The 24,910-nt window shown below is 39.0% G+C and overlaps 1 protein-coding gene across 3 annotated transcripts in view; it reads right to left on the reverse strand.

Moving 5' to 3' along the window:
- Positions 1 to 24,910, reverse strand: part of LOC105900533 (corticotropin-releasing factor receptor 2) — a 62,446-nt gene that overhangs the window by 16,043 nt on the left and 21,493 nt on the right. For all 3 annotated transcript variants that reach the window (XM_031562892.2, XM_042703707.1, XM_012827854.2), the window contains 5 exons: positions 8,233 to 8,318; positions 5,581 to 5,687; positions 5,063 to 5,180; positions 4,583 to 4,736; positions 1,260 to 1,320 (listed from right to left, as the gene is read on the reverse strand). In XM_031562892.2, coding sequence (XP_031418752.1) covers positions 1,260 to 1,320; positions 4,583 to 4,736; positions 5,063 to 5,180; positions 5,581 to 5,687; positions 8,233 to 8,318 — 526 coding nt within the window. The remainder of the gene's footprint in view (positions 1 to 1,259; positions 1,321 to 4,582; positions 4,737 to 5,062; positions 5,181 to 5,580; positions 5,688 to 8,232; positions 8,319 to 24,910) is intronic.

Below are 24,910 nucleotides of genomic sequence, written 5' to 3' on the forward strand. Positions count from 1 at the left end.
CAGCATTCAACTGAGTCCTGGTCTAACTCCACTATCTGAGTCCTGGTCTAACTCCACTATCTGAGTCCTGGTCTAACTCCACCAGCTGAGTCCAGGTCTAACTCCACTATCTGCAGGAACAAGAAGCTCTTGGATCTTGGCAGACTAGACATGCTCGCAATCGTCTCCTGCTCAGGTCAATGTCATCATCAACAACAATGTCTTACCTAGTTATAGTTAAAAAAGGCCTGTGGAGCTGTCAGAGGCCATCATTCCTCTGGGCCTGCTTACAGCACATGGTGGGGATGATTGTACATGCTTTGAATGTGGAGGCTCAGGGGGGTTGCTTTATCACACAACATTCAACTGAGCCAAAGTCTGACCATCAACCCAGATCAATTATGGGTCATCCCATGTCATTTAGGTAGCTAGGGGTAATCCACCACACCACAATTGGCTGATAATCTTTTGTCTTGACAAAAACACTCTTAGATGACATATCTCAAAATGTAACTTCCTACTCCCAAAACTTTTCTGTTTAGAATGTATTTAGTACTTGTGAAAACTACCTTTCAAGATGCTTTCAAAAATGCTTACTTTAAAGGTAGCTTTCAAGAACAGGAAATACATTCTAAACAGAAAAGTTTTGCAAGTAGGAAGCTATAATTTTGGATGTCATCTGAGAGTGTATTTGTCAAGGGAAAAAAATATTAGCTAATTCTGAGATGGTTTGGTGGAAAGATTATCCCAATTTAGTTGTAATGACATGGAATGACCCTTCTATACAGGTGTGTCTAATCATAGCCAGAACTGGCCAGAGTGGCAGTGCGCTCTCCACTCACACCAAACTCCACTCATTAGATAAGTGATTTGTCCATATTACTGGTATCAGGTAGACTTATGCTCATTTTGTGATATTTTGGGGGTCCCTGTTCTTGAAACCCTTACTTTGTATTTTGTTTTTATTTGAAAGAAAACTAGTCAATTCTACAGCTTCTGAAATCACCAAATTCAGTGCAAAACGGATTCAAGTAATTTTGATGACACTTTGTGTGGCCACATCTCCATAATTCAGCTTTAAATGGTCAGTGGATGGATTAAGCCCTATTCATGGATTCGGGAAAGGAAATCTGTGTTAAATGAAAACAGTGAGTCATCATCTGCGTAAGCCTGACTCAGACCCCCTCAAAGAAAGTTTGGTAAATGTTGACTGCTTCTGCTGTCTTTCATAGGATAGCTTAGAGCCATTTTGGTGTTCTTCACTAAAATCAGGCACTTACTGTTCATTTTCATTGTACAGCTTTCCTATGGCCCACGCCACAATTATTGGACATGGAATACCTGGAGAGAAGAGAGGAAACAACTATGTTTTAAACAAAAGCACACAAGGAAACTGATTCAGTAAACACCCAGTATGTTGCAGGGAGGGTGGGGGGAGTTTTTGAAGGAGACTTCAAGTAAGACCAAACATTTGGTTGCTTGTGGTGGACAGAAAATCAATGCAGCTTTGAATGCGTCCTTTGCCCCTCATAAGACAAAACACCCCTCCTGACGCCCGTGAGCAGCCAGCAGCAGCATAAAGGAGTGGAGACTCAAACTGAGCAAATCCACTGAACCCATGGGCTGCACAGAGGCTGTTGAGTGTGTGATTAAGTCCCCTTTGATCATGCTGAGTAAGCGCTAATCATGAGCTCCTATGTGGCTGACTACATTAGCTCAGCCCTTCTCCATTGAGTCCCGCTAAGATAAGCCGCGGCCTGGTGCCTCTGATGCCAGGTCCTAGGCCGGGGCAGTGATTATTTCACTTTGACCGGTCGAGAGAAATAAGAAATAGGCGATGTGTTAAGAGGATCAACGGAGCCTTTAACACCATAATCATTCCCTATTTTTGGGCTGTTTTCACATTTAAAAACTACAGTCAAGCCTTTTCAAAAGTCACGCGTCAGACACTATCATCAGAAAACATTCACATGAGGCGTTGTTTAATATTTAATATTAAACATTCATGAAAATCTGATTCAATTCAATTCTTCAATCCAACTGGCTGAACCGTCCTGATATTTCCTAAAAATAATAATGATGATGTTTGTCACCACTATAGACCTATAGACAGTAGACCTATATCCAATACCTTACCTTGACCACCAAACCTTACAGCCCACCCACATTTTTGTGTTTTTATTTTGACCATTTTTGGCTTTATCCTGTGCTCAAATGTCACTGCAGTTATGCACTATGAGAAATTTGACTGGTTCAAACATGTATTTGGCTAGCACTAGCAGGCTAGTTCATATACAGTTCGTATTAGTTCGCTACAATAGCGACTACCTTTCAGCTGTCTGGCTTACAAATTTAAAGGATCTAGCTGCCCAACTGTTTACCCTTGCATGACTTATATCAGGCAAAATATAATCAGTAGCCACTAAGGAAAACAGCACCATTGTTAAGGTCATTTTGATGGAGGAAAATACCTACAGTGTATCTTTTGTACATCAAACAAGCATGAATGCTGCTAACATTGCATTTTCTGAAAGCAACAATGCTCTAGAGCCTGGGGATATGTTGCAAAAGAAAGCCCAGCTAAAAACAGCCATGGCTGCTCATTGAGTGAAGCGTAAATTTGCTTAGAACTGTTTTCAGCTGGGGCGCTCGGGCCTTTCTGTTTAAATAAAAAACAATTGATTAAAAAGAAGCATGTATGAATTAATACCCTCGGAAAAGTAATTAAATGAGAGGGGAAAGGGAAAAAAGGGCTAGTAAGAGACACCTGAACTGAGAGGATTTACCCACACATGTAATTCAACCCCAGCACTCTGTGACCTTCATGCCCCATCCACGACTGTGGAAGGCAAAGTTCATTTCATCTGGGATTATCTTTGGACTGACACAGATGTTCTATTTCTGCATCAGGTCATTTGGTGGAAATATTTCATTACATGTAGGATAAGCAAACTGAGTGTGTGTCTGTTTGTGTGTGTGTGTGTGTGTGTGTGTGTGTGTGTGTGTGTGTGTGTTTTGCTTGTCCTTTTTCAAAAAAATGGCTTTTTAGAGACCTGTCACTTTGAAAATGTTCAGAACACATTATGATGATAATGGAACCAATGGCCTTATATACATGAAACTCTTTAGACTTTAGACTGAGTAAGTACCCGTAAATTCCATTATCTGAACGGATCTGACATATTTAATGCATTTCCCCCTATATATCTCATCATAAGGAAAGACAGTCCTGCAGTCATGTCCCACAGCACACAAGTGACTCAATCCACTCTGGCCTATGTTATGCGTCATTTTAGCACTGAAACACTGAAGCGGAGAAAAAACATCAGTGACAGTCATCTGTAGTTTAGCTACATGACTGCCCTTCAACTTCTATCCTTTGGCAGGACAACCAACAACATAAGAGTCTTGACTTCCCCCAAACACATCTGCCCAAGATGGGCATGTATAATGCATTGGTGGGAGGGTTGTGGGCATCTGTGGCTTTTTTAGAGCTGTAGCTACAACCTCAGATGTAAAAACACAACAGGAGCCAGAAATAAACCTCTCGGATGGGGTGTCCAAACCACAACACCAGCCAGAAAGCTACTGATTTTTATCACCTTGCAATGCAGCCTAGCCTGGGAATGATTCACTTTCTTTAAAACATCTATATTTAATTGAGTTTTGTGCCATATCTCTCTGATAGCGCATGAGTGTAGTCGCTTTCACATTTCACTGGTGGTTTCTGAAGTATAGAACGCAACCTCTGTGAAATTTCAATAAATAAAAGAGTCAACATGAAATTACATAACATAAATGATTAAAACTTGTGTTGGTTGGTAAAATGTTGGTTTACATTTCGTTGCACAATGTACTTTTATTTCACAATGCTGTACTTCATTTCATAATGAATAATCAATGTCTCCAAACACAATATTTAATTTCATAAGGCCACATTCAGAACAGCTACACTGTCTGTACTGAAGAGCATTCAGCCACACTCTGTTGCACAAACTGACGCGAACGAGTATCACAGCGGCGGAGACACCAAAGCTTTTATGCTATTATTATAATTACTGTGACCTGGGTGTCATCATTAATTTGACACTTTGTTTTTTTACAATTCCAGGTTCACTGAACTCAATAGCAATTAAGCATCCCTATTTGCAGCATTCAACTGAAAAAATGCAACAATTCATATAATTAATTAAAAAAGTCTGATACCACTAATTCCTTAGGGTTGGTAATGGAACACCTTTTCAGCGTAATTATTACATTTAGTGTGCAGTGGGCAATGCATTCCAATGACTCTGGTTAGCTTTGTCCCCCTGCCTCCTACTCAATAATGCAACAATGATGCTGAGGACAGCTTCATCCATGTCATGGAGATCACTGGGCAATAACATTTCTTTTGATTGGCTGCATCACTATAGGTTTATGGATATGTCTGTGTGTGTGTGTGCGTGTGTGTGTGCGTGTGTGTGTGTGTGTGTGTGTGTGTGTGTGTGTGTGTGTGTGTGTGTGTGTGTGTGTGTGTGTGTGTGTGTGTATGTGTCTATTTTTGGGTGGACCATTAAAAACAGCAATCAACCACAAAGGTATAAACATGCTGCCTACTTACACCAGCCAATAAACAGGAACACCCACTTCTTGAGCTTATCTGTGGAGTAAGTCATCACTATTGCAGTGTGGAGGTAACAGCCTTCAACAAACATCCAGAAGAAGTTGGTCACCACAAAGTAGTTATAGATTGTTGTTATAAGACGGCACCATGGCTGGAAGAAGGAATACATACAGTCATAACATTAATTAACTGTGATTGATTTATACTAGATATAAACCTAACTCATAACTGTACTGCTTCAATGTTACTAGATACACATCCTCAATACATTTCATTGGATTGAAGTATAACTACTTATCGTGGTATTATCTTCAGGACAAGGTGAAAGCTTAGAAAATCTGACTCTTGGCTTTCTGAGGCTTAGCTTTAGAAAAGATAATATACTCCTATGAAATTGAGCAGTGTTAAGGTAGAGGTGTTATGAGAAGATACATTCCACAACAGAATAACAAATACTAACAGCATACAAACTGTTACCTCATTGCTTTCATGAATATTATGATCAATCAGCTGGAGCAGAAACCACATAACATTCCTTAATATGAAGGTGGTGATTAGATTCCAGTGGATTATGTTGCGAAGGCATCTAATACTCCTGGAGTTAGAGATGAAAAGAAAATAGAACATTCAGCTATGCATATGATGAGTCAGTTTCCTCTTTTGCATTCCTGAAATGAGTTAAGAATATGCATAAATGCAAGAAGGAAAACAGCCCAAGTCCAAATAAACGCTCTGGAGCTTGAGTAATGTGTAATGAACGACTATCTCAGAAACAAGAGCAGTAATATCTGTCATGCATCAAACATACTTATATGAATATAAGACATGCAAATACATTTTACAAACTAATAGCAGATGTATTATGTCACTAACTGGGTACATGAATGAATCTAGAAATACTTAAGATGTTGGATAATTGTCTTCATTACAATAATTGAATATTTGTATCATCTTCCAGAATCAGTAAACATAAAAAAAAACAGATATAAACTTGCCTTAAGCAGAGGAACAGTATGAAGGCCACGACTAAAGCTCCCACAGATATACAATGACCAAGGTAGTTAATGATTAAAGCAATCTTGTAGTGCATGGGATACTTTCTCTGAGGGTAGAAGAAACATAGGGCAGGATGTACATCTATTTACTATTTTTTGATCTCAACATGCAATTAGAAATTCGAGAGACAGCTGCAGGAATAACACAGGTCATCTTAAAAAAGTGAGAAAAATATGCTACCAAGAGCTCAGGCTTCTTCCACAATTTCAAAGGTAGATTAATATCCACATTGCTAGCAAAGTATTGGATCAAATTAGGCTCAATAATATTGTGAGCTTGTAAAATTATGTTCAGAGATCATTTCAAAGCCTTCACCTTTTGTGTGCCTGTGAAAAACGAATGCATGCACACATCTAAATGTGTGAGCTCAAATTATAAGCCATCAGCTCCTGGCCACGGCCGAATGCCTACGTAAGTCACTTTGGATAAAAGAGTCTGCTAAATACTGGACCTTTACAAGTGTCGCAAGCTTGTAACTCCAGTGTCGCATAGGGTAGGAAATGTGTGTGTCTGCCCAACACACATGTGCAAATTATATGTCTGCAGCTCAAAATATTATTGACCCTAAATTGATCCCAGAGCAAAGTACCAAAAGTCCATGTCATATAAAAACTGAGGTTAACTTACACATTCACACACTGTTACATTTTCACAACCTGTTATTATAACAGGTGACATACAAATATGAACATAGACTAGATCATTTTCCTCTGATTCCCTGTGGGTGGTTCTCTCAACGTGCACAAACAAAATCATTCAGGCTGAGAAAAAAGAAAAGACTACCTAATCAGAGGCTGGGGCCCGAGAAGCTATGTTGTATAGTTGGCAGTATGCACTAGGCACAATTCCAATGTCATTCATTATCGCATAGTAATTATAATGAGATTGAATGAAAAAAAACAAAAAACACTTAATTCATTCACATAATCATCTATTAACTTGGATAACAAAATATAATTGTGCCTTTATTTATATGCAATTACATCATTAACATTGTGTTTTCACTAGTGCTGTCAAAATAACGTGTTCATTTTTGTGATTCCAAAAGAATAGCCGCGATTGATTATGGATTAAGATGTAATTTCATCAGGTTGATATAGTAGTATGGATTCTAAGTGTTTGACACATTTTCCCCGACTAACAGTTTGAAGTATATTTACTTTTGTGGCTAAATGTTATTTTACATAAACGGCAGTCTAGCTCTGTTTAATTAGCCCACATTGATTGATTGAACACAATCCAACAAAATGTCACTGATGGCCAAATACATTTTTCAGATTCCCCGAGAGCTTCTTATCCAAACAATATGGTTACCTCTCTCCTTTGTAACTGGATGTCACAAGTTCGTGATGTAATTTTTCATATAATTGGAGAGAAAAAAATTGTATTACGAGGTCAGAAAGTGATGCAGTGTTATGTTTCTTTAGAAAATAACAAGAACTATATAAAGGGACAGAACGCTTCAGAAGCCAAGTTACTGTATTTGACGTCAACAAAAGCCTAAATGAATGGGTGTCAATGGAAGGCTAATGCTAGGTGGGCTTCTCACGCTGAGAGGCGCTCCCATACCTGGCACGCATTTCGAACGCTCGATTACACCCTTGAGTATCTCCCTTCTTCTCTGCATCTTTGTCTCAATCCATATTTCAAAACAAAGGTCCCTGCACACTTAAGGTGCTACACATACTCTAAATATGCCTTTAAAGCTGACAGTCAATTTGGATGGTCTTGACAGTTTTATTGGAAATCTATAGTTCACATTAAAGTATCAGTGTTAAGAGTTAAAAAGATGCTATTAAACAATAGTATCTGAATTTAAATATACTTCCTTTGTGTCGATTCTACATTCATTCTGTGATTTTAGATTTAAATATCCATTATGACAGGCTTCAGTCTTAGAAGAAAAAAAGCGATTAATTGCAATTAATCAGCAAATTATGCGATTCATTCTTTTAAATTTTTTTTATTTAGATTTTTTTTTTTCGATTAACAGCACTAATTCACACAGATCCTTTCTTCCAGATAAACACATAGACATTTTAGCTTCGTATCAGTGTGGTTCTGACAGCTGTATGTGCTACACAGCTCATACACTGATTTGACCTGACTAGACTTAAATGCAGATTAAATTCAGATGATGCTGACAGGCCATTTCTGAAAAAAACAGCATCTATAAATAGAGCACATGCTATAAATATACTATAATCCCAGGTTATGGTGTGATAAGTAGGCTAAAACTAATTATATTTGCAAGCCAGATCATTTGGCCTGGGGTTTGTCGTAATGGCTGCATGAGCAGCTTATAACAGTGATGTAATTCGTGCATATTACTGGGAATAGCCTTCTGCATTTTCTTTTATACTACATCAAATCTGGTTTATTTACAGTCAAAATGAATGCACTTTTAATTCTCATCAGTCACATGCTACCCAGATGGTGACTCGAGTACGGGGATCCCTTATGCGCTGGTACAACATATGTGTCCACAGAAGTTAAAACATGCTGGACTGGCTTTTCTTTTGGTAAACTATTTAGTGAGGATGGCCATAAGTGAGAAGCTCATGATTAAAAAAACATAAAGCATAACCCACCTTCTCTTCCAAAATCGGCTCGCAATTTGAATAATTACTTCTGAAAGCCCAGGTTCCATTCTCCATGCATTCCCTGTATGCACTTCCTGTAACAGAAAACAAGGAGAGTCTCATTTTCTCCTCTGCCTTCCCAGAGTACCTCCAAGCATATTCATTAAGGGGAATATTACTGAAGAAGTGTTTTATGCCATGACATTTGCCTGAATTGCTTCAACTATTTTCTTTTTTTTATTTTACTTTTGTCAGAGAGGTCGTATAATGAATAACGCACATTCAGGATCCGCTTCTTATCAGGACAGTCACCCTGCTGGGCTTTATTTGAGAAGTGACGGCTGCTGAGGTGTCCTGACATATGAAAATAATAGAAGAGGCAGGGCACAAAGCTTGAGTTACCTCTGCCTCAAAGGTCGCTATTCCTCTTGTAACACAAGGCATACAGTCCTCTAAAGGCATATTTTTCATGTGTCCCTAAAACACGTGTTTTTTGTTAGAGTTTTAGTTCTAACACGTGTGTGGTGCTGTATGTCAGCATCACATTGATCAGCTTCCCAGTGTTTCCTACTATTTGCATGTTTGTCTCTGCTTGTTTGTGTCAGTTGTTACTTATACATTTGTTTACATATTCCAGGGCCTGAAAAAAGTAAAGTCATCAAATCAAATCAAATTCTTGACACAGACACACAAGATTTTAGAATGGCACCTTTGTTGTTAACCTTATGGCATTTTACCGCACCTTTCATGTAAATAGTAGGGCTGTCAGCGTTAACGCGTTAATCTATGCGATTAATGCGGCCGCGATTAACGCGATAAAATATTTTAACGCAATTAACACAACTTAAAAAAAAAGAAAAAAATTATAATTTTTTTTTTTTTATGCCTTTATTTGGATAGGACATGAAGTTATGACAGGAAGCGAGGCGGAGAAGAGGTGGGGAGAGGATTGGGAAATACATCAGGCCAGACTTGGCCTACCATTTTATGGGAGCGATGAGGGACAGGTGGGGCTTGAATAGCCCCCCTTGTTCAAAGTGGGGAAAGACAGAAAAAGTTTGTGAACCACTGTGGTAGTTGAACATGGAGAGAGCTGAGGGATTGTTGGGGCGGAAAGTCTCTGTTTAAGAGCCAAAATGACGGAACAATCGACAAAACTAAAGTTGTATGTAGCATTTGTCAAGCTGAATTTAGCTATCACAGAAGCAGCTCGTCTTGAAGTTATCACCTTAATGCAAAGCACCTGACAGAAAGCAGTCCCAGGTTAGATGATCACCAACCCACACTCCATGACTTCTCTAGGAAAATAACTAGACGAGTCCGTGAAAAGGTTGCCATTTGGGTTGCCGGTGACTGTCGGCCCATCAACATAGTTGAGGACAGTGGGCTGATTGAGGTGATTTGAATTGCTTCAGGGGAAATTCTAACGATTTACCGTCGAGGGGCACCATTGTGTTTAAAAAAAAAGCTACAATTAAACAGCAGTGTCTAAAATACATGCTGTATGAAGTGATTACTCGTTAATTTATAAGATTTAGTCTTAAGAAGAAAAAAAACTTTTAATCGCGATTAATCGCGATTCATTAATTTCAAAATGTGCGATTAATTAGTTAATTTTTTTTTATCTATTGACAGCCCTAGTAAATAGCAATAACCCTTAACTCTTCTTTCCTTGAAGACAGAAAATAAGCATGAAGCAAAATCTCACATCGAACTAGGGCTGAACTATTAATTGCATTTGCGATTAAATCACGATATGGTAAAACGCGATTTTCTAACCGCAACGTCCGCGATTAAAACGTGGTCTAAAAAAAAAAAAATAATAAATAAAATGTTTTTTTTTTTTTTTTAAGATGGTAAATCTTGCACACAGTGTTTAAAAAGTGCATGCCCAGTGTTTATACTTACAATGACTTTGTTTAAATTACTTAAATGCACAGTGACAAAGCCCCGATTTGTTGTTCTTGTTTCTGTAATGAGCAGTTAAATAAAAATGTAAAATGTGGGAAAGAATATTTTACACTAAATGTATTTAATATTGTGTTGGTCATATTTAAATCATTCATTACGTTTTGTTGGGAAAAAAAGAGGATAAAAAAAAATCGCATATTAAATCGCAATCGCAATATTTTGGTAAAAAACCGCAATTAGATTATTTTCCCAAATCGTTCAGCCTATATCGAATCGTTACATTCAGATGATTAAGGTGTGCCTGACCTTGTTATCACGATCCATCTTAGTAGACAGTATACTAAATTGGTTATAATGTTGATAATGTTCCAGCTGGCCTTTAATGGTTTTCCTATAGAGCTTGTGGTATTTATCAGTGTATGAACTGAATGTGAAGTAAGCTTTGCCTCTCTCCATTATTTACTTCATATCAGTGGTGAGCAGCAGATTTTATAGAAGCAGTATTGTCGACCAGCTGTCCCATACCTCTCTCTCCTTTCTCCTCGAATGCAACCTTGGCTGCCTGTCATACAAATATAGCCTTTACCACCTACCTCATCTGGAGGTGGAGTCCATTCTATAACTCCTTTAAGTGACCTCGCAAGTAACAAGTAACTGATACAGAACTGTCGCAAAAAAAATAGACATAGCACATAGCATTGCGTAATATGACTGCCGCATAAAGTGAGAAAATGAGCAAGAATTGAGTGAATTAACAAATTATGTTGAGTTCCAAGAAAAGTGTGTTATCTTGCGATTTTGTATCTCTATCTGACTAGTGAATATGAGGATGAGTATGACTTTAAAACAGATATATTCTTGAGCTAAATATGAGCATTTTGTGAAATGCACATGTATACATAAACATACAATACACGCTTCATTGTATAACTGTACTTGGAATTTATTCACAGTTTTGAAAAATATGCATGAATATATAAAATGTGAGATTATTATCAAGAGTATGTTGTGACTACAACAGCAAATCTTGAGTAAATGCTTTGACATGTATAACAGGACAGGGGTATAGAATATAGCGAAAGGCTGAACAATTTGACTACTTCACTAGGTGACAGAATGTATTGGCTGCTACATTGTGACTGGCCATTGACAGCCATTATTTGAGCCAGCCGAATGGAACTTCAGAAAATATGAGCAAATGTAGCCAAGTATAAGCATACCATATTTCAACATTTTAGCTTAAGTGGTTTTTCAGATATTGAAATGTGTCAGTTGCAGCACCCCCTATGGAGAAAATGTCACGAAATTTGGAGTGCATCCAAAGAATGTGGTAGCGATGCAGGGTGCCAAATATTCTGAAGCTTGAACCTTCACATCACAAGATATTGGCTAGTGAAATGCCAGACATTTGTTTTGACCATCATTCACTAGGTGGTGCTACTCCACAAATGAATCGTAATGAGCTAGGGTAATGCACTTCCCAGAGGTGAGCTTGCCATAAACATTTGAGAATTTTGGCAAAACGGTTTTTTCGAACTATTGCCCAAAAAGTGCTTTGACCCGACCCCGCTTCAGGGGGCAAAGGGCAATGCACACCCACGGATACAAACCGTGTATTCCATATCAGACATGTGGGGCTACAAGCATACCAAGTTTCATGTGGATTGGTGAAGTCTCAGTATATGAAATCATCAAGCAAAAATTGGTGGGAAGAAGAAGAAAAGACTGACAAACCATATGACCGCTTTGCTGTGCACAGCGGCAGTCAGAATAACAAGACATGATCAACAGAAAAGCTTGCTAACCTTGGTGGAACCTGCTAGTTCCAGTGGTTTTCTGCTGCCAGCTAGGATTAAAGAGTGCTTTTTTTGTGCTTTTCATTGTGTCAAGAGTCGGAGTCAGATGTATCTGAAAAGGACCTCCAGTGAAAAGGCATAGACAACAAGCTTTGTAATGAAATGAAAGTTTGCAGCCCTAAGGTTTATGCTATTCAGTTGCAAACAGGATGAGTGAACGGCTGATAATATGCCTAAGTGTGATCTAAAAAGAATTCCACAGTCAGCTTTTAGTCCCTTTGTAACAGGGAGTGCAACATTGTGTGTGAAGAGAACTAATCTGATGTAGACAAAAATAGGGCACATGTAGAAACATCTCCAAGCAAGATAATACACATTGGGATAAAAAGACAAAAGGATCAATGAACCAATTGTAATGTCTAAGTTGAGAGTATAAGTTATTGGTTGCTGAGCTTGTTATGACTTCCCACTAGGCTGAGCATTAAAATCACATTTTAGAAATGCAACAGTGGCATAAGAAATTCTACAATAGTGAAGTTGAGTGGAGACCGCTATCAGTACGCCTGAGGTTATGCTAAAATGTTTTACTGTCACTGCCAACTGAAAGGTCAAAGTCATTCTATAAAATAAACAATCTAATTACTGTTAAAAATACAATAGCAATTCAGACTAATTTAATGGGCTTAACAAGGGATAGCACAAGCTTAGCAGTACTTTTTCATAATGAACAAGAGAACATTGTAATATGAGCTCATTTATTCTGAATATTCTAAAGAATGTAAAACCTTTACATTAATAAACCTAAAGCAACTAATTCCCATGTATATGTGCCAGCCTTGAGGGATGAAGTCTGAGCTCCCGACCCCAGCTGTGCCCATCATGCATCCCAGCAGTGGGAGATTGATGGAGTGGCAGAGAGGAGCACGGAGGTGTCAGGCTGGCATCACAAGAGTGCTTCACCTCACATCCCGTCACAGCTGTGAGAACGTACAGGATGCAGTGGTCACTGCCACTACACTAGTGAGCTACAAGAACTTCACTTATGTAACACTCATTCACTTGGAGCATGGCGTTGGGGCAGGAACTGCATTCTACACTAAGCTCAGCAGGTTCAGAGTTTACCAATTCTATCACGTCGTATAACATTTTTGAGGGGAGAAAAACATTCATGAAAGAGGATTTGGAAAGCTTCTTATTCCTGGAGTTATTTGCATTTCTTTTAATACCTCTGTCTGTCATCAGCTTTGAACTGGAGTGTTCTCCTTTTCCATTTTCTTCATTTCACGGCCCAATTTATCGGCGTCTTAGAGAGTCTTTGCAAAATGTAATAAATTAGATTTCCCCACAAATCCTCTACATTTCTGCATTTGGTTATTATGTCCATATCACTCAATACACTTTAAGAGACTGCAATTAAACACATACTTCTTCAGTTCAGTTGACATGGGCAGAGTGGCAAAAGAATAATTCTGTCAACCAGATCTATTTAGATTAAACAGCTAGAATTGGCACATTTCTAAAACTCAACCCACAAAAACAAGACCTGACATGACTCTGCCTTATCCTATGCAAAACCATGTCCAGGCCTATTTTTAGGTCATTACAGTATTTCAAACCCTCTCGGGGCAGATCCAGCAGGTTAATTTAATAGAGCTAAAAATGTCTCTTGCCTAACCCTAATCTTGCCACAATTTCAATTCAATGGACTGAAATGAACTTAGTATGCTGGGTGAAGTTAAACAATGGAGCTAGATGCTGGAGGCATTTGTTCAACCCAGTTAAGCCAGCACTGATAGTGTGCCACAACACCATGGCACCGTGTTCATTTGACATGTGTCACCCTGTGCATCCTTGTGATGGATCATACAAAAAAGCATCCACCATTAAATGTACATTTCACTGAAATGAATTAATGAGACAACTGAAAAAAGGTTATGTGACACTTTTATTTACATTTAGTCTTTTATCTCCTAGATGTATGAAAACAACAGAGCAGAGGCTTCAATTATAATCAATCACTAATTCACCAGAACCACAGCCCTGACCTGGCAGCAATGCAAGAATCTACCCAAGATTTTGTGTCAGTAGGCATCATTAACCAAGAGTAAACGAGTTTATTTAGCGCCAGCAGCTAAATAACACAAAGCCTGCCAGCTATCTTTTTTGGCAACGGGAGTAACGAAGAAGTCAGAGATGACTGTTAACTCTGCAAAGAGAACAAAGAGCAACCGGTTTCCTCCGACCACAGAACACCGCACAACATTCGACATCAGAACCACAACTCTTCCTAACCTCATCAATGACCGACGGAATCATCGGCTAATAAAGCAGCACACCAAGCAACATCTTTCCCCCAAGGACTGGAAACATAATAACTGAGCATATCTAGCTATGCATAGTATAATCATTTACATGGCTAAACATGGGACTGCTTAACTTTTGCCAATGTTCATTTATTGATTTGGTTGGTTCACTGACCATTAATGTTGTGATATATTTTCATGGTAAGGTATTGGGTAGCTGTTAGGTGTTGGGTAGCTGTTAGTTGCTATTGATGTTAGTTGTGGTTCACACAGACACAGGGTCTTGAATGCAGACTAACCATCCTCTTTACTAATCTGGCACCATTGTCCTACACGAATCACATACACATACATTGGCCTTAAACACAGGCCCGCACCCAGAGAGGAAACTCAAAGCTCCTGCTTCACACACTCCTTTGTTTCTGACCTCCCCTGTGTGTTCACGACCGTGCACATACAAGCACGTGGAAAATATTAAGGCAAAACAAAAAACACATATTCTTCCTGGCGCGCACCCGACACACACACTCTCTCTCATTCACATACACACACACACTCCCCTTTAGCTCATTAGTTAGGTATATTTAGTTAGATACCATATTATGCGTATAACTTTGATAGTTTTGTAAATACTTTTCATTGTATATGCTGGTCTGTTTAATGTTGCACAAGAGTGAATGCTGCAAACCTCTACTATTGACCCTTCCTAAGCCCCGCCTTCGTTCATTCTGTCCTCCAATAACAGCTGAGCAAGTTTGGACTCCGGCAGAATCTTAGTCAACTTTCCCCTTTCCTGTTATGCTATGTGCTAGGCTCACTCGTCTGTGTTGAAATAAAAAAAAAAGGACATTTTAAACCTGGTTAAAAGACGTCTCTGGGGGACCTGTAAAAAAAGCAACATTTGATACCCTGACCATGTGGAAAGCGTTGTGTTAATTCTATTTCCAAAACCGAAAACAGTTTGAAAAGTTTGATCGATGTAAAGAGTGGATTAAGCTGTGCGTTAGACCTCATCATCAGCTTAACATAAACACCATCAACAAGGACACCTACATCTGTTCAAAGGTCATATTACTATGTAAAGTCACATTACATTGTATATAGTCACATCTTAAGGTAGCTAATGTCTAAATTATAGCTAACGTCAAGAGGAAGATCACCAACATCGGCAAGGTTTGCCACCTCCTTATTTCTGTGGTAACGTAAGAGATTAACAAAAGGACAGATTCTGACATATTTCTAAGATGAGATAAATCATCGCATACTGTAGTCCTTGCCGGCTTCTTGAAGTTATATTGCCTGACGCCCAGAAACGATTTAATACACACTGTGGCTCCCGGCTAAACGGAACTGGTGTCGCCGTGTTTCTGTCAAACTTGTTCGACCAAGCTTGCCCGACCTAGCCCTTAGAGTAAGACTTACAATCGGTCAATTCAGAACTCCAAAGACTTTCAACCTTTACTAGTTATTGATACGGTAATTTGGTTGTAGTTATTAAGTTAATAATTAATCCTAGTTCCAAATTGATAGTTTAAAATCTAAAATATATATCTTATATCTTCATGGCCTTTGTGGGGAAAGTATTAACATTAATGCACAATACCACCCACATGTATTTGTTGCCTGTCCACAGAGCTAATGTACCTATATTATTTTGGTACCCCTGTATAAGGACCTAATGTTCCTACACTGATGTCTTTTGAAAGGTGTCTGTGAAAAGGTGGCACAAAACATTATTATGGAACCAGAAGCTTCCTTTACTGTTGGAATTGGTCCCTCTGCATTCTGAGCTTTGTGATTGTGTGGTATATTTACAAAAAAATCCAGTCTCTGTGGGAATGATGATTCATCCGACCATATAGCATGGACACGCATTCTTTTCTCAAGGATAAACACTTATGGCAGCTCTACAGCTCCACTGACTACAGACTCTTGCTGATGAAGATGTTTTCCTCCTAGAGCACAAAGTCCACATCAGTTGAGATGTATGTTGCTGATGAAGTATAGCAAGCAGTCAAAAAAACTCTTGCTAAATGTCGCTGAGGTCTTTTTAAAGGCACTTCATTTCAGATTAAATATTTTATATACGAGGTAATAAAATATATAAAGTAACAATTCAATAAATGTTTCTAAATGTGATCCACCGTAGGTCAGCAAACTGACCCTCCTTCTCTGGCATTAAAACTCCTGCAGAAGCTCTTGGTTTGAGGAGCTCTCTTGAAAGATCCCGAACCTGTAGCAAAAAGAGCACGTTGCTTCTGTTGTGACCTTCTCTGCATTGCCATGACTAATTTAATACACAGTTGTGAGGAACACAAGCTTGGAATTTGTCACTATCTGTAAGCCTTAGAAAAAGGCTGACACATTGTCATTTAATCATCTTCTTTGGGTAATCCACAAGCTGTATAACTGAACAATGAGAGAATTCCACTGTTTTCCCTTTCACACTGAGCATGTACAGTAAGTCACAAAACACAACTACCGAAATGAGACATAATCTACCTTGAGTACATACTGACCCCCTCAGGGAATCAGTATGGCTGTTTTTCATCGATCCTCTCTTTCTCTGTCTGTTTCTCTTTTTTAAGGTAAGTGTACGTCTTTTTATGTTATTGTTTAGAGAATGAACATGTGCCTTGACAACATAGTTTATCATCAATACTCAAACTGTGACATACACCTGCTAAATGTTTGGACTGAACATTCCTCTCCTCAGGAGTCACGCACCTGAGTCGGATTTGCTATCCTTGCTTTCCAGACATTTGGAATTAAAGTTATGGGAAAGTGGAGGAAAGTGGGACAACTCACTGAAATGTACTGGAGATAACGCACTGCTTAAGTGACTTTGGCATGTCTTTTCAAGACAGCAATGAATCAGGGCACAGCTGTCATCATGATGGCAATTCGAACATACACATGGACAATACGAAGACACACCGAGTGTGTGTCTCCACCAGATCAAGCCCCTGCTAGTCCAGGGGGTCAAACAGAAAATCCCAAAACATGGATGTACGAAAAAACAGATGACACAAATAAGACATGTTGATTGCTGCTTTGATGTTTTCCTACAAGTCAGAGAATGGCAGCATACTCATTTAACATGGCAAGTTAGGCTCTTTTTCAATGGGGGCTAGGTGTGTGTGTGTGTGGGGGGGGGGGGGGCAAAACATCAAGGGAAAGCCTTTGTTACTCATCCATCAGGGGACTCACTTTAAAAGGTCTCTGTTCAAAAAAAGCCTTTCAAAACCTCCTCTTTTAGCATCAAAATAAAACGCTGCAGATGTGTTAGCCTTTTTGTCACTGTGAAACAAGCCTTAAAGTAAAAGTTTAACTGCAAAGAAAAGCCTTGAAGCCGAGGATATTCAATAAGCTTCACAGAACTCTCAGCAGTACAACAGTTCAACAGAAGATCTGTGTCAGTATGTATCTTCTGTTCTAAACTAATATAGTTTTCTTTAAGTCTCTAGGTTATTACTAATAGCTCTTTGACCGGCTATACATGTTGTGGTCTTTTGAATGTTGTCCCTTCTTCTGATCTATTTAATACTGATTGTACCTTCAAATGAAGCAAATGAGGTGATGATGTAGGTTCGAGAAAACGCTGAACACGACTTTCAGGCTAAATGATAAGTACAAGTATTTCACAGCTGCTTTTCTAAATACTGGGTGTTTTGTGCATGTAAATGATGGAAAGAGCTGACTCTCAGAAAGGGCTTAGACACTTTTGTGTTACAAATGTGAATTAATGTAAAGTCACTGCCACAGATGTCTCTCATTGCAGCTGATATAGTCAGCAGCGTATAAGCCAGTGTAAGGCAGTGGCTATCGAAAATAACTGTCATTGTACTATGTGAACCCATCCTTCAAAACCACAACACATCATATTGTATTCTAAATATGGAAACCATTTCACTGTGCACATTGAAGGTTAAATCCAACTTGTGCCTCCAATTAATCATGAGAATAAATGTTCTCTAGAGGGTTCATAAACATGAATCTTCAACAAAAATTAATTTCAGACCGGAAGATACAGGGCCTAAAAACCAAAATGCTGAATAAGCACACTTAAATTACATCTTGCTTGTATGAAGAACACATGGAACACATGAAGAAAGATTTACAGTATGAGTTTCAGGCTATTATTGTAATCAGCTATATAACACAGCTTTAAGAAATATTCAATTTGATTGGTCAATTGAGGGATGTGGCAGTCAATTATTTCTAAATAATGACCAGTGATCTGTATAACTGCACAGGCCAGTGATCTGTATAACTCCACAGGCATCCAGTGTTTCCTTCATTGCTTACTATGCAGTTTGACAGCACAATGCAAAACTATTAACATAATACATAATAAAACAGTGTAATATAAGTCACAAAGTACATGTAGTGGGTCATCATCGCACAACACGAGTCCTGATTGCCTGAGTTTACTTTGTGATAATGACCAGCTGGCTGTGTACATTATCCCTTACTTATTTAGGTCACTGAGCAGGACATTTGTTTTCCTTTGGCAAAAAATAATTTGGATAACAATTTAATTGACTCAGTTTGCAGAAGAATGAAAAGGCTTAGCTGGCATGCCATTGAAATTGGGCCAGCTGTTAGCTCTCAGTGCTCACTTAGCATAACGCTAGGATGGTTTTATCTTCTCAGTGTCATCATGAAGAGGTTCTCTTGGGTTTACACAGCACTTATATCAGTACCATGCAAACTGTTTCATTGTCCATTTATACAATGAATGGATTCATTGAAACAGATCACAAAATCCATGAAAATACAATCACCTTAAGCCACCTAACTCCCTGTGTGATTTTGTACTGTTTTGGAATGTGCGCTGTGTCTAACTCATCATTTCCATAGTGCAGTGTTAAATGTATATGCAGGGAAATGTTTGCATCATCACGGACACTACCTACATTTTGTGTAATCTGCCATGACTCACGGCTAATTTGAATGGCCTTAAAAAAGGGGGGATGAACTGTATGAGCCAAAAGGGTGAACTGTGCTCATGTAACAGCCAGTGACCTTAACTAGATCCAAGGTCATTGCCACTTATGTGTGTGTGTGTGTGTGTGTGTGTGTGTGTGTGTGTGTGTGTGTGTGTGTGTGTGTGTGTGTGTGTGTGTGTGTGTGTGTTTTCTCTATCAGGACCACCAGGGACTTTGTTTTTCCTCCCATAGCCTTGACCCTGCAGTATACTCTCTGGGCTTGGTGAGGCTAAAGTCATGTTGCAGGGGCTCAAAGGACAGTATACAAGAATGGCCTGCTAACGGCTATCCCCTTGAGCGGCCCGGTTTTAAGCACAGTGTGTAAGAAAGTCAGGGAGCGCAAAATCAAAAGTGACATTTTTCATGCCTCTAAGGTGCCTGATCTAATGGATGGCATTTGTGGCTTCTGTGCACACACTGTATCTGGAAGGCACAAAGGATGTCAGTTAGTGCCTGCCTGTGCGCTTGCAGTTTTTTGAAGACGTCGAGCTACTTTTGAGGTTGTGGTCAATTACTCAACCATCTGATTCTGGCCAGCACTTTCATTTCTTTATGTTTAGCAACTGCTGTGAGATAACAAACAATTATCTCCCTGATTAGGCCAATGGATGCGAGGCGTAAACATCGGGGCATGCTGACATCGCCCAAGGTCTTTCTCAGAATCACTTTGGCCTGCTGCACCATCTTGATCACACACACAGGCACTCACACACACAGGTTCACCCACCCACACATACACAAATAAACACACACACACAACTTCTTGAATTTGTCTCAATGAGTATCTGCCACGATAAACAGCCTGTGCCAGTGTGGTGGATGTAATTTGATCAGTCTGACTGGGGACATGCTCAGGTGTTCCTTGTGTGCCGCCAAGAAAATACAGCCCTAAATGAGCCAAACTCACTTTTCCTGGCAACCACAGCCGTAAACATTTCCGACAGGGACTTCGGCTTTTGGTAAGAGTAAACATCTGACTGGTTTCACATCATTGCCAATGATCTCCTAGGTGTATTTGAATGCATTTAAAATCACTCAGCGCTCCATGGTTTTCATAAATCATTTTGTACTACATGATTTGCTGAAGTAAGACATTAATGCATATCCACTTAATATTATGCACACTGGATTGGTTTTAGGCAAAGACTAATATTATAGTTTTAAGAGAGCACTCAGGGAATCCATGTTTTGAAGAAGGAGGGCAACCTACTGAGAAGTGAAGAGTGCACACACCTCGCAAATGACCTACTTTGCCTGTGTGCACATAGGGCCAGTAATGTGTGTCATAAAAATTCAATGCCTTCATGTGGAAGCGTTCAAAAACCATGGGAACGATGAAACATCACAGGAGCGTGTGACAGAATGAGTGTGTGGACAAATCTCACTGTTCTGCTCAATTGAGTGTGGAGGAGAGAAGCTGTGACATTTGTCCTGTAATTGGATGAATACCATAGATCGCATCCACTGTTTCCATGATGGCAGCATGCAGACCAATTAAGATGTTCCTTTCCGTGGGTCGTAGAAGTTGTTTGGCAACACAGAAAAAAAAACAGAGTATTCCATCAATAATTAAATATTCAAACCCCATAAATGTTCTCCCAGTGAACTGCTGTCAAAGAAAAAGCCTTACAACTCCCCTGACATCTGTTTCAAGTTGGGAAAAGATGTTTAGCATAGGTTGTGTCAAAGCAAAAAATCCCAGACTTCAACAACAATTCAATTTAGCGGTTGGAGACGGTACATTTGTATACTCTATACTGTATATCCTTTACACTGTATATGTTCTATAGGGAAAATGACAGTGTAAGAACAGCTGTTAATTTCTGTTTTAATTAATACTAACGTGGTTACCTATTTTGTTAAATAAATTATTTAATTCATGACACAGAATAGCCTCAGTTAAATCTACTGCAAAGGTCATTGTCTTCTGATTATGAGGCCTTTCTTGTAACATTCTTTTCAGGGCTTAAAGTATCCCGGCAACTGTGATTTGACTGAGCGCATGTCTATGTGTGACAAAGGGGAGGGTAAAACTGGGTAATACTGAAAAAAGCGTGCCTTTTAATTCAATGAAATGTACATACTGCAGTCACCTAGTACTCGGAAACATCAGCCCTGGAGACCAAGAATGTCTGTATTCAACTTCGACTGACCTGGACAGCTAAAATGTCATTATCTGGCCTCATAGTCTGGGGCATTATCCTGAAATTGCTGCCCTACCTGTCAGCACAAACATGTCCCATACTCATCATAGTGTTCCCTCTTAGCTTGGTTCCAGGGTTAACAGCTGTTTAAAGTCACAAAAACAAAGAATTCTATGCTCTGAAACAAAGCCAGAGATATTCTATAAACCTTTGTCGGCCATGGATGGGCAAGATAACACACAATTACATGAATACACACTTCACTATAACAAGTTCCGATCAACTCAACTCAACTCAACTCAACTCAACTCAACTCAACTCAACTCAACTCAACTCAACTCAACTCAACTCAACTCAACAACTTTTAAAGGTACAGTGTGTAGTTTTTAGTGGCATCTATTAGTAGAAATGGAATATAGTTTTCATAATTATGTTATCTTTAGTGTTAATTACCTGTAACTAACTAACTAACTAAATCGTGTTTTTCTTAGCTCTTTGTATCTACGTGGGGAATGGGTCCTCTTCCACGGAATCCACCATGTTGCGCCACCATGTTTCTACAGTAAACCAGAACAGACAAACCAAAACACCGGCTAGAGATAGGGCTTTTCGCGTTTTTGTGGCATTTGACGGCCACTGTAAGTGCTTGTATAAACTTGTAAAGGGAAGGGTATTTCACTGGTTGCGATTCAGCAACCTCACTAAAATAGCAAATTATAAATTGGCTTCCTCTGTTTAGCAATGCCAACTAAATCTCTGCTTAAGAGTCAAATTGATTGATGGCTGATAATGGGATAAACTGTTCCTCCTTGCACTCGAAAGAGAAGCATGCGAGTACCTAAGTGCTTCAGTAAGAAATTGAAAATTATTTTTAATCTCTGCTGTTAAACTCATAATCATCATGTCATCATCTTCACTGACATTGAGCATTTCAACTTACAACGAACACAACGGGCTGCACGCCACATTCAAATTACAGACCGGCTGACATAGTCACTAGCTCCCTCTAAAGTATCTCCCTTCCCAAAAGTCCATCTTTTTCTTCTCTGCTTAACTATTCTTCCTTTGTATTCATTCTACACTAATTCTGTGATTTGACATTAAAAATCCAATATTACCAGCTTCAGTCTTAAGAAGAAAAAAAGTGATTAATCGCAATTAAACACAGCAAATTGTGCAATTAATTGTTTTTTTGTATCGATTGACAGCACTAATCTGTATGCTTGCAGACCATTCAGTGTCCCACAGCATCTACCCACCTCAGGGGAGTCTTGTTCAAATTCCTATTTTTTTCTTTGTGTTTTTTTCACAGCATTAAAACACTGAATGTCATTTAATAGTCCTGCTGAGATGCTTGAATGGTACCAAATGTATCGACTCATGTGCACTACAAACAGTGAAAATAGATCTGAACTAGGTCTTGATTCACAGCAGTCTAGATACTGTTGTAATGCTTCCTAAATTTGCAAATGAATAAGCTATAACGTTTTACAAAATCTACACTAAACTTTTAACTAGATGACGTCTAACACTACTGGTATTTCAGTCACAACATTTGCCATTGAAATGCTTGATTACAGTTTTTTTCACGTTTTACTGGGTCTAAATGATTTCAATTTGCATTCACTACAAACACAAAATCTACAAAACAGTAGATTACTGTACTCTGAAGAAATCACAAAGCATCAAGATCTTCCACTTCGGGAACTTTTTTGCTTTCTCTCAAACAAACAAAATGCATTTCAGAAACAACTGTTTTTTCTGTCTTGCATCTGCTGTTCCAACATTCTGCGCCATCTATTCAGTGGAGCATTAACAAAAGACAAACCTGTTTGATTCGTTCCCTCTTCAATTGTAAATAATTCAAGCATTATTTATATAGTCTACTCTACAGCTATTCCTGCAGTACCCTGCTGAGGGCGATTTAAATTAGTGGTAGAACTATGCTGTTACTGACCTGAATAAATCACATCCTCCCAATATCATGAGGCCTTGGTGAACGATTGCAATCTAGAAACATGCTTTCACTCGAAGGCTAGGGTCTTTGATGGGAGGGAGGTGTTCTGATCCCAACTAAATCATATCAAACAGCTTCCTGTTCTCTTTGAATCAAGCGTTCACAATAAGTGCCAAGGAGCTGCATCATGAAAAAAAAATCAAGCTTCTCTATCAGCATATTCGCCAAACAATTGCCATCTTTTTTTTTGTATTGTCCTAAGACACCTTCATTCTAACTTGAAGAACATACTTCTAGGATGCTGAGCTTTGGGTGGCAGTCAAATCGATGTTAGCATAGCCAGCAGAATCCCTGAAGCCTTTAGCAGACACTGATGTTATTGACTATATGAGTCAATGCAGACCTTCAGACCTTCTACTGAACTTCTCACCAGAACAATGGCAAACACCTCCCACATCACAAGAAGCAATCAATGAGAAATGTGCTGAGGGAAAAATGGCAGTTGTCAAGCTTTCTTTTTCTCTTTAATCACTCTGTGAAAGTAATTCATTCTAATAAAAATGGCAGCCATGACAGAAGGGAAAATAATGAATAATGTATTAACCGCAGCTATTCTGAATTACAATGATCTGTCTCATTAAAAGACGAGTCATCAGTGACACACTGTTGGCGTCCTATGTGCCAAGAGATTGAAAGTGTTAACTGGACTGAAAAACAATTAAATGTAGCCTCCTTGCAAAGGCCTTTCTGTCTGCAACCAAGTTTGTCATGCCACACAGAATGAACTCAAACTCCTTTGAATGATATGTTATGATTATTCTTTCAATGTGAAAATATGTGTCATTTGGGATGCATTGTGCATAAATGAATTACAGCCCATAGCACTCAGTTCTGTTATTTCATGTCATGGCCTTTCTAGCATGAGTGCAAACCAGAAGTGACTCAAATTACTCAACAAACCCTTCAAACCCTCAATACTTGCAATGCTATTCGGCACTGATGTAGCTTTGGGGCTCAAAAGTCTTTAATTAGATTTCTGACATTTTTTGACATTTAAGAACAAGGCCATATGCTTTAAGTGTATATTTGGAGGCAATGTCCATCTTTTCACTTTCCACTTTTCACCATAAGTTCAAGTCACTTATGCTTGCCTACAGAGTGCTTGCTGGTTCTGCTCCCACCTACCTAAATGCTCTTGTGAGGGCAAATGTTACACACAGGACGCAGCACTCATCTAGTGAGCGTCGTTTGGCACTGCCGTCTGTGCAAGCACGGCAATCCAGACTATTCTTATTTGTAGTTCCACGAACGAACTGCCTAGCACTACCAGAGCAGGGGCGTCCCTCTCTACCTTCAAGAAGCTTTTGAAGACCCAACTCTTCAGAGAGCACCTCCCTTCCTAACTGGCACCTTGACTAGTGCTTAACTTGCACTTCAGCAGTTACATTCCTGCACTTCTTTTTCTTTCTATGTCGTTTTTCTATTTCTTATGTAAAGTAGTATTTATTGTTACACCAGGTTTTTATTGCTCTTAGCTAGACTGTTCTGTCCCTTGTACGTCGCTTTGGACAAAAGCGTCTGTTAA

Source organism: Clupea harengus, chromosome 25 (genome assembly GCF_900700415.2).
Source record: "Clupea harengus chromosome 25, Ch_v2.0.2, whole genome shotgun sequence".
NCBI lineage: Eukaryota > Metazoa > Chordata > Actinopteri > Clupeiformes > Clupeidae > Clupea > Clupea harengus.